The sequence below is a fragment of the Cephus cinctus genome, unplaced genomic scaffold, assembly GCF_000341935.2.
Source record: "Cephus cinctus unplaced genomic scaffold, Ccin1 Ccin1_scaffold0132, whole genome shotgun sequence".
Lineage (NCBI taxonomy): Eukaryota > Metazoa > Arthropoda > Insecta > Hymenoptera > Cephidae > Cephus > Cephus cinctus.
Window position 1 is genome coordinate 2,141,782 of NW_014332865.1, and position 11,547 is coordinate 2,153,328.

The following is an 11,547-nucleotide window of genomic DNA, read 5'->3' on the forward strand; positions in this document are numbered from 1 at the left end:
GAGCACTTTTTTTTTTTTTTTTTTTTTTTTGAGAAATAAAACTAAAATAGCCCAAATATACCGGCGCGTATTTCATAGGTAAATTTTAACAAGGTCCACTCGAAAGACTGACGACCAGTAAGGTAGCATGAAAAAGTTGGGGCGTGCGCGCGCGCGCACTCCGCGCACTCTATTTATTCCGTATGCGTGTGGGTGTGCGTACGAGCGTAAGAATATAAAAACACGAAGACCGGATGACTGCTGGCTGTTTGTTAGTCTTGGGTTTTAAAGTCCGCACGTCTGTCAGACCAGAGATGTAATATTAGTGCTTAGTATATGCCGCTGAGACCGCTCCCGTCTCATTCACTCCTTCTCTTTATTCTACACTCTCCTTTCTATGCCTTTTCTCTTTGGCTTCTTTCTTGCTTTCTTTTATCTACACCCCCCCCGTCTATCTTCTTGCTGTCTCACTTTGTATCCCTTCTGTAAACCAGACCGCATTGACTTCGTATATTCAGTATATAAATTTACGTGTATATAGTGTGTATACGTTGACGGTACGTATAGGGGTTAACTAGAGCAGACTTTATCCCGAATCTGAGAAATGACTTCTTCCTGGACCAAATCTCTTGTCGAACTTCAATACGGAATCTTGGGGAAGGTGGATTTTATTTGGGTAGCGGTTGGTAATGGGGATTCTGTCGATAATCTTTTTGGGGTCTATTGTGACATTTTTTAAGTAATAATTTTTTTTTGTTATCCTATAGTCATTAAGACATATGTTAATGTTATCATGTTTATACAGAGGATGCTGTGACTCTCGAGGTCTTTTTATAGGATGAGGATGCTCGACGCGATTTCCTTGAATTATTTTGCAGACACCGGACGTCACTTACGTTTCTACCGGCACTTCAGGCCTTGTGCCAGTTGTGCCAATTTTAACCAATCTCGTTGGGATGCTTTTCTAGATTTTTATTAACGATTAAGTTTTAGCTTTGGCGCGCGTTTTGTTGAGGTTTAATTGAGATTTTTGAATCTTGCGGGGGTGTTTGACATTTTTTCTTTTCTGTTTAGATTTTGGATCAGCTGGACTCTTATGTGGATCTTTGGGTTCCCTGGCGACACTCGTTACGCACTAAAAGTCGAGAAGTTTCGGAGGTAAGTTGATGTCTGTTACAGTTTGTCGGTATTGGGGCTTGCAGAGCTTGAGCGTCTGTCGGTAATGCAGAAAACACAGCATCCTGGCTGTGCAGTGTTACCGACCGTGTTTTACCCGTTTGTGAATAAGGGTTCAAAGGGTTCGAACTCGTATGGTATGAGATTTATTTTTTTTTTTGACAATTTAAAATTTGATGAAAATTGTAGAAATTCGAATTACTTAGGTAAATATTGGATTTTATTTTGATAATTGTAACTTTTTATGGTCACACGGAGTTTTTAGAAATTTATTGTGAAATTGTAAAAAAAAATAATTTGAAGAATGTTACCAAAGAAAATGATCTTTTCCGTATTAATTTTTAAAATACCTTTTATGCTGCTCCAACTTGACTCCTCGCGCATGCAATGATCATTCCACTTTTGCGAGTCATAATGAACGCACTTCAGAGTGTCGTTAGAAGGAATTGAACGGCGCAAGAAACGTACCAAGAATCTTCGTCTCTCCGAGCGTGATTAATGAGTTCGACGTAACGAAGGATCAGAATAAACTGAAATTATATTTTTATGCGCATTAATGCAGTCTAGATATACAAGCGCAATATGGCGCGGCTTACAGTCCCCTTGCCTTACAGTTAAATAGGATCGAATTTCAATGTTGAACATTCCGTGATTGATTATATGAATACATGACCGCGTAATGGAGTTCTGTTTAACAAATGGGGGTGAAAATATTAAGCGAATCCATCGTGATGCATCATCCCTTGAATATGGATCCATAATGAGATCCATGGGTTATGTCAAAAAAAAATCTTAAAAAATTCGTCGACACTACGTCAATAAAGAAAAAAAAAAATTAATCCAGGATATCAGTTTTGATAACAGCCAATAAAAGGCATTTGCTCAATGGTAATCTTAGCAACAATTTATTCTTGAGAAATTACAATAGTCTCTTTACAGCGATGTTTTAAATACATTTAATTGCTAAAGGAGTCCATCATGCCCAAAAAAAGATTCGAAAGTAAATGCATATTATTTTTATTCAGTAATCCCGACCAAGTACACCTGCACGATAAAATTAAGCCTGACATTTTTATCAGCGTATTCCCATGGTCCTTCATGGCACCAGTAGCACCGTGAGCGTGATTATACAGCGTGCAAGCATCAAGCACCAATGTGAACATAGTCTATGTGCCCACTTGACTGCCAGATGACCCGTCGTGCTTGCGCGATAACCTAAAAGCACCCCTGGCTTCGCTCAAGCTGTCAGAACTCACCTATTTATATATGCCATTTCGCTATTTTTTTTTGCCCCCTTCATTCACTTTACTACCGTGCCGTTAATATAGGGGCGATAAAAATACGAAGATTTCAGAGGTGAATTTTCGATAGCACTTAATAAGGTGAGAGTGAGGGATTTGAAAAAGAGCGGAGTTCACTAATTAATACGCCGAATTAGGCTATTTGAAAAGTCGATCGGACGTTTTGGGGACGGACTTTTTTTTTAAATAGAGATTTAACCGCCTTTAGATCGGTTTTTAAGGTGCCGAGTGGATCCTTCTTAAGATGCTCTGCGAAGTCGCAGGTCCGATTGGTCGGAATTGATGCTTCCGCAAAGACCACTTAAGGCAATTTCCGTTCTGTTCGTTCAAGCACCACTTTACCGGGTTTTTGGGCAAAAAAGTCGTATCTATCCTAGAGAATAACAGCTGCCAATAAAGTGAATCCTAGTACTCTAACTAGCCTAGTTATCCTACGAAGGCTTACACTTGTTTCTTCTGGGTAAAAAAAAAAAAGAAAAGAAAATAAAAGAAAAATAAAAACGTCTTATTCTAAAAAATACTCTCTGGTTAATATTTTTTTGGTTTCGTAAAATTTTGGTCGTCCAATTTCCCAAGCTCCAGGTATAACGGATTTAGCGAGGATGACTTCAATCGTTAGAACGGTGCGTTGCTCCTTGCAAAGGTGCAGTCTAGTCGATGCATCCGTCGAAGTGCATTTTACCATAACCTTTGTAAATTTTGGTCCATAGGCATCTGGTCCATATAACTCACGTATTGCATCTGATAATTAGGCGGGTTAAGATAATTGGTAAAATTGTAATCTGCGTTTGAAATGTCCGCGACTGTTCGAGTCTCGTTTCCAATCGGTTTAACTTCCGGCGCGATGTTCTTCAAATCCGGAAACGGCGACACCTCGCTGCTCATATCCGAACTGCACTCCCTCTTGATCGATCTCACGTCGCACTGCATTCCGGGACGAATTTCAGGAGTGAAGCTCGTCCTGAATTCAGGACTCAGGTGCCGATGCACATCCATATTCAGACTGGATCTTCCGCTCATGTCGGAATTCATCTCGTTTCTGAATTCAGGACTGATGCTGGAATCCAAACGCATCTCGTTGGAATTCGTCCTGAACTCCGGACTCAGGCGGATCTCGTTAGCCCTGAATTCCGGTTGCATTCCCATTCCCAAATCGGCCCTTGGAATTGGCCAGTATGGCGGATTGTACGACTCGTGGACGTTCGGCTTACCGTCCTTTATCAGGACCGGTACTGGTATCTTCTTGAGCGATTGATTCTTCAGATTTTGAGCTTGCAGCTTCTCCGCGTCTTCTATGCGCGCGCGCTTGTTCTTGTAGCGTCTATTTTGAAACCAGATTTTCACCTGAGTGCTCGTGAGCTTTAAAGTTTGCGCTAGCATCTCTCTTTCAGGGGCGCTCAGGTAACGCTGTTGCTTGAATCGTTGCTCCAGCTCGTAAACTTGTGCCTGGACAAAAAAAAGTAAAATATTTTTTAATTTGACAAAATTTTTACGTCGTTGGGGATTCTTTTTTTTTTTTCTTTGGAAATTTCAAAATATTTCCTTACCTGAGAAAATAATACTCTTGGCTTCCTTTTGGTTCTCTTGCCCGACTGACTCTTGCGCAATTCCGTTTTGCTGGACGTGACGACGTTTCCTGAAAGCAAATTTGGGAATTTCAAAAAAAAGGTTATTACGTGAAAGGGTTTTTTTTTTCTTAATGAGGAATGCCGTCTAACCATCTTCAGCGACCGAAGTTTCCTGATATGGCGGGACGACCTGACTCAATTGATGAACGTGGCTCATTTCCGTGTAATTTTGATAACCGGGCACTGGCTGCTCTTTATACTTCTCCACTTCCCAATTGCTCTCCGGAATTATGTTGTACGCGTAATAATCCTGGGATACGTGTTGCTGCTGTTGCTGTGCCTGAGGTTGCTGATGGGGGTAGCAATCCATGCTGCAGATTTGTTGATCCTCGTTAAGTATGTCACGAACACTGAACGGAGTGGCGGAAATCGAGGAAGACAACATTCTAGAGCATCGTCGATATTTTTTCTTTTCAAAAACACCGTTTTTCACGTTAAAAAATTACTCTTTTTCGAGGAATTTTATCGATCGACTTAATCAATCACTGAGCTTGCTTTCACTTTTACGATCAGACCCATCAAGATCTTCCGTATCTTATGTGCACTTTTATTACAATTCACACGTCCACTGACACAATGCGAATTTTTCAAAAATTTTATACTTTTGAAAAAAAACACTAAACTTTTTACCCAAACGCTTGCGGATTGTCCTAAAGAATTTTTATACTTGAAGCTCCGTTGACCGATGACCTCGTTAATTCAAATTGCAAGGTGATTTTTTACACGTGTAAGATTGAAACAAAAATTTGGTCTATTTACGACTTTTTTTTTCCACTGTCTTATATGGGGATAACGATTTTATCGAAATGTCAAAAAAATCGGATGCCGATTTCTAGACCCAAAGTTCAGCGATCTGTTAAGACTCGTTACGGTTGAGCGGTCAGGTCGGAGGGCAGACGTCTAATGTGACTTGGTTTTCCAGAGAGTCAAGTGTTGGTCGCTTCAGGCACAAATACCACGAACCAGCCATTGCGTATGGCTGCGTAAACGTGCCTGCGTCTACGTAAATGTGCAACAGTGTGTTTGTGGATGCAAGGATCTCCACCGATATATATATACATATCTATTTTTTTTTTCACAAAACCAGAATAAGCATTACTAACTTATTACATATAAAATTTTGGAAGAAAGAAAAATGGACGTTTCAAAATCTTCGATACGAAAATTATATATTTTTTTGTTATCTTACAAAAAAAATTTCTTCCTGAGATAAACTCTGTAACAGATATATGACCAATCGTTATTCAATTATCCTTTGTGAATCTTTAACCGAAAATGACTTTCCGTTGAGATAAAATATTTGTGCAATTAGCTGGTTGTAAACCCGTGAATGACGCCAGGCTGACTTTTTTTATTCAGTTCACGGACAGCCATAGCGCGGAACGTTCTATGGGCGGAGGAGACGCCGAGAGGCCCGCCTATATTGAGATGCTGGACCAATCGAGGGATGCTGCGAGCGGTGAGTCTTTGAATCTAAATATTAAACATTGATCTTGCGCCGTTTCTTACTGAAATCACCGGACGCAGACTCGAATTACGTTTTTGCACATTGATTTCGCATACTATATATTTACCACTGTCTCGAACGATTTATTATTATTTAATCGCGTCCTTACAGCGAGACGTGGGATTTATTAGAAAAATTTGCTTTCGTCCATATCTCCGATTCCCATGAATGCTTTTTACGCATCACTCTAAAGCGTCTATTTGTCTATAATAATTTTGTCAAAGCATTCGAGAAGCCTCTTGCCAAGGGGTTGTATATTATGTATGGTCCTTTGGAATGTGTAGTAGGTGATTTTGAGCTCGTGTGAAAATTCACCCTAATGCGTATGGTGTAAAGGGGGTTGGCGGGGGCACACGAATTGGGGTCTCTCTCCTAACGCGCAACCACTCAAGGGTCACCATCAAATGCATAGAATTGATCAGGATCACTTGTCAAATAAATAGACGATGAAGTAAAAACAAAACAATGCATTTTTCCCACCAGTGTCAAGAGTAGGCGGGCGTGCGTGTCCTTTTTACTTCTAACATAATCCAGACGCATCCAGAGGCGCCCCGAGTCCTCGACGCCCGCCCAGGATTTGGACTTTTTTTTTTTTTTTTTTTGAAAAATAAGAACAACGCATATAACTAATAAGTTAAAATTATTCGTGCGTCATATATATATATATATAATTATATATATAATTTTTACTTTTTAAAAATATATCTAAAAATATCACTATTTGGTAAGGCGTAAAAAATATTGTTCTAATTTTTCGATTTTGTTTTTTCATTTAATTCTTGCAACTTTTTCAATTAGTTATCTAACTGGATCTTGCATACGCGAATTTACGGATAACGAAATTCCTCTGTACCTGAAGAATCGTGTAAAACTTACGTAAAACTTCGGCCGTGTAATATGAGACCGAAAAGCCCGTGAAATAATGCTCTTTTCAGTGGGTCGCACGAGCGTGCATACTCGTGGCACAGGCGCCAAGAGATAGTAAGGCGCCTTCTTAACTGTGGGAAAGACGCCGACGTCTGAGCGACGGCATTTATCGTGGTGACGAGTACGATGACGTTCTTGGTGAAAATTTCGAAAAAAAAAAAAAATAGTTCAATTCGAATGTCAATTCCGTGAACTAAATTAGGATATACAATAGACCGGTACCCTTTGACTCAACAGTCGGTATATAACCCCTTTGGAAATTTTAAATCTTCGTTTTGATATTTTGCACGGTGTATAGTTTTAGAAACAGTACGTGCGATTCAAGCATTTGATTATTTACCATGTCAATCAGTCAGGAGCGGCACAACGAATCCTTGTGGTATAAAAAATAATTTTTGCAATTTTATAAGGTGAGTGAAATATTGGAGTATGAATATTTTTTATACTCCCGTGGGATGTTATGTTCGGCGATATTAATTTTCCTGAATTTGCTAATACTCTTGCGTAGGTGTGTACTTCGATAATTACGTCACGTGCTAAATCGGCGTGTAACTACCGAACGAAGAAAAGTAGAGGCAACGTGGTGTCCAGTTGCACGAGGCGTCCATGTTGCACGGCATAAAAGGGCCCTTTGTACTCTTACGTCTAAACAGCCATGGCTCAGCACTATCCAGTCGAGTTTATAGAAAATCCCCATAGCTCAGTGTATCTTGCGCTCATGGGGGGTCAGATGCCGCCCATGGTGTTCGTCTGTCCTTTTTGGGGCTTCTGCTGTTTTTTCGAGCCGGTCATCCGTTGCGTCAAACAATAAGACAATGCTTGTGCTCCTCTTCGTCCGGTAGTTCATAGTCGATTGATTGGCCGGAAGGAAGAGCTCTGAAAAAAAATTGCAAGAAAAATACGTCAAACGTCTGTGACAAATTAAATATTTTTCTTGTGGGGATACTATTTTTGGATTTTCGGAAAGGTGGACCTTCAATTTTATCGTCGATTGCATACTGGACGTTTTGTCTGGTGTGGATATTGGTGAAGTCGCTGAGTCGAAAATAAGAACGAAATTTTTTTTTTTTTTTGAAAAATGTATTTCTGCAGTTTTGTACGACCGAGCCATTTGGTGCAAGTTTTCTCACGAGTGGGTCCAGACAATTGCGTGGATCTGGGTGTCTAGACGGGCGCATCCCTTGTTTTATTCTCTGTCCAGCGACAGAAACCGCAGTTACATTTACCAGAAACTAGTGACTGGGATAGTTTTTGAAAAATATGTCGAACGCACATTTTGAGTACGTACGTCGCATGGTCGTCTGTTAATTTAAAGACGTCTTTATGTAAAGAAAATATTGTTACCAAATTTCGTTACATTCCCGCAAAACGCGAGTGTAATGTATTTTTGAAAATTATGAAAAATTTTTGATTTTTTTTTGGGTGGTACGATTTCAATTAACGTATTATATAAATCTTTTTGGAAATTTTTATTCGCGTTCTAAAACTTATATATATAGTAAAGGATGCAACCGTGTTCTGGATAGCGTCAAGGCGCGTCCCAACGGCGTCTTCTATACTGTATTTGAGCCGATGCATTGAACGCACGACCTCGTCCAGTCCTTTCACCAGTTTCTACACCGATGATGGATTCTTCGTTTTATCGTACTGATATAGTGTCGTCAAACCTCATTGTACAAAAGTGCAAATCGGTACCACTGACACGAAGGAGACGCGCCTCATGAAATTTATAGAATGTAACTTATACACGGATAGTTCGGAATTTGTAGATTCACTACTGTGGGAAAAAGTGGATGCGAGTCCGCGGCGGTACTTAAAGATAAGTTAAATGTCGGCTTATCATGGTCCGACATTGTATCAACAAACTCAAATCGTTTTGAATGCCGACACTTGACTTGTACATGTGCAGCGTGATTATTGGGATAGGCTTTTGGTAATATGAATCACGTATGATTCATTAATGGCTGCTTATTTTTTATTTTGATTTTCGTGCACCGAGCGAACCTGCGTAGTTTCTACATTATTGTTAAACACTTCGTAAAAATTGATAAATTTTAGAAGCTTGCAACTTCTTAGCCAATCGTGAATTAAAAAGTGAAGTAACTTACCGACGGATGGCACTTATGCAGCTGTTGGGTTCATGGTTACCATGCGAGTGTTACCAAGCTGAGTAAGCGCTTGATATACATAATTTTTTAGCTAGTGAAAAAAGTTTATCACACGTCGGTAAGTCAGAAATGACTTTTTACTCGCGCAGTCTCGAAACCTCTTATGCATTTCATGGTTTCACAAGTATCAAATAGATGGCAAAATCTAATTGAACTGCCTCACAGTTCTTTATCGATTCACGCGATGATCTGGATAAACATTTTCAATTACTTCTGGCAACACCCTCTCGAATATATAAACTGTGATTGACGCGACTACAAGTAATCCTTTCCCAAGTATTGTGGAAGTTGCCAGACGGACGTCAGAAAGGTGCAAAACGAGCTCATTGTCCCTGGTCATGCGGGTAAACACGAACGATCCCCTAGAAACGGAGAAAACTACAGAGGCCAGGATACCTAAGAGGGATTATTCGCGTTAATTGAACCGCGCTGAAAGGGTCACGTATCGTAAATAACGGGGTGCCGTATTTCGAGAAATTCAATAATCAGTTTTAACGAAAGAACAAGGATGCAAACGCCTTCTGACCCGGGTTCAAGGGAGAGAAAAAAAAGGTTGAAGAAATAGTATAAAAAAAAAAAAAAACAGACCCTAGAAACGTATACGAAGCGTAGACCCAAGAGAAAAAGCCGCCCTCACGATATCTCAATTGACTTAGTTATCGGCTGCTAATGAATTCCTGACAACGGTTACAAATCCCATATTACGAAATTAGTTTGAACCTCCGACCGGCAAGGTCTGACCCTATACCGAGAGGTAGAAAAAAAAAGGAGAGAAACAACACAGAGAATCCCCTTCGGGGTCCCCGCGTATATTCGAAACTCGTAAATCACGAAAAATAGGCACGGTCGAAGGTTCCCCGGGTACAAAAACTATCACGGTCTATTGGTCGACGGAGGCGATAGGCCAAAAATGAGAACATTAGATTTGCCCTATCCTATTTTCTTCCTTAAACTTTTTTTTCAGCCCCCCCATTTCACCCTCCACTTTTCTCATTTCCCATTTCACCAGGCCCGTCCCCGCCGATGAAAAATTCAACTCCTCTCCCGGTACCAATTTAGCCCAGTCCATTATGTCGGAATGATGTTTTGATCGTAGGAAACGAGCGTGTCCTTTGATTACAAAAATCTAATTAGTCGATCGCGAACGTCCTACCAGTCTGTGAATGAACGAACGAAATATTCATCCCTTAAAATGAACCGATCATCGGCACCAATCCTTTGGATACCTCATGTGGACACATTTGACGGGATCAAAAATTTCATCCCGTAAACGCTACAAGCACTTTTTGTACTCGTACGATTATATACCATATATACGTATATATACTTACGTGTATGAGATACAGTGGAAAAGGATATCGCTGCGATGTCCATAGGTTCTTGTAGTCGAATTCCTGTCGAACCGGAGCTCACCCCAGGATCATCATTATCCTGATATCTCCGCTGGTAGCATCGGTCACTTTTATTTTTTTTTATTTCCTTGGCTCCGCGTGCAAAGCACCAGGGGGTAGGCCCAGGGTGGTCCAATTTGTCTGCCGGTTCGATATTGTTACGAGCTCATCCTTAATAATGTAGCCATGCGTCGGTTTCCTCCGCAAGCGCCATAACGATCGGATCCAATAGTATAGTGGATATGCGCCAAGATACGTATAACTAACTTTGAAAAAAAAAAAAGAAAAAAAAAATTTCGCATGGTCCATGACGTTCAACCGACCTCTCCGAAGATGCTGATTAAGCGCCGAGCTTGTATCGACTGTACCCATTTAATACGTACGTGCTGCCTGAATGGCATCTCGTAGTAGCCGATTAGACAAGACGGCGATCGAGATTACACAAGAGTGAATAATAAGGGGCATAAGGAGAAAATGGAAATTGAGTTTGTATCTGGGCCCGGTGCAGATATGGGTCTTATCTAAATAGCGGACATGAATTACACAAGCAGGAATAACATATATATTTTATCATGGCAAGCCGACGGGGTCTCTCGCGCGTCGCCTCTGTATCTTCTGTCTGTTGGTAACGAGTGATTTAATTTCCCTTTTTTTTTTATATCCCACTTTTCTTCCTTTTTTATTCATCTTTTTTTTTTCCCTTCGCCGACGTTACAAATTGCTTATCGTCTCAGTGTTGGCAGCTTGTTGGCCTTCCTTATCGTGGTTGACCCTACTGTTGGGCTTTTACGATCCTTCGGTTGGTAGCGGGACTCCTGATTGGTCCTTTTCCTCTGGCGCCGACACTCCCGACCAATCGGACAGGCGCGTCTGGAGAATTCGAGGGATCGAGACATCAATTCTCGTCATCTCGATGGGTTTTGTTTCATTTTTCAGGGACTCTCGATCTTTGCTTCTTTTTTTTTTCATCTTCCTTCTAGCTTCCTCTCGGCCATAAATTCACGTCCGCACGAGAGACGGATAGATTCGTGGTTCTCGATAAACCGTTCGTAAAATTTTTGGTCGCAAGGATACCTCCTTTATTATCCGGGTCCTGGTCGGGATATACGAGGCATGACTAAATTTTTCGAATTCTGTGACTCCGGGTCTCTTCACGAAATACGTATAATACGAAACCCGTTAACTATTGTGTGTTATAAGAAAAAGAAAAAAACTATATATATATATATATATAAAGTCATCAATGAAAAAAATGAATGACCGGCAGCAGCATCCCAGGTCCAGAATCTCCTACCCACCTGAAAATTAAATATGATCTTCCCCCTCGTTCGTCGGCACTTTTAAACGAGACTAATAATCTCCCATATAACGTGGCTGAAAATTGGCCTCCTCGTGGTCAGTCGTGCTCGGAGCAAAAAGCCAGGCCGTTTAAGAATCGAATGGATATTTCGGGCGAGGGGGAGCCGTGGG

The 11,547-nt window shown here is 40.7% G+C and overlaps 1 protein-coding gene across 1 annotated transcript; it reads right to left on the reverse strand.

Moving 5' to 3' along the window:
* Positions 1–2,129: 2,129 nt before the first annotated feature.
* On the reverse strand, positions 2,130–4,969 carry LOC107263161 (homeobox protein Nkx-2.5-like). The gene is made up of 3 exons (XM_015730082.2): positions 4,175–4,969; positions 4,004–4,092; positions 2,130–3,902 (listed from the first exon to the last, which is right to left on the reverse strand). Exons 1-3 carry the CDS (start codon positions 4,467–4,469, stop codon positions 3,135–3,137), a joined length of 1,152 nt encoding a protein of 383 aa, XP_015585568.1. The 5' UTR covers positions 4,470–4,969; the 3' UTR covers positions 2,130–3,134.
* Between the last annotated feature and the right edge of the window lie 6,578 nt (positions 4,970–11,547).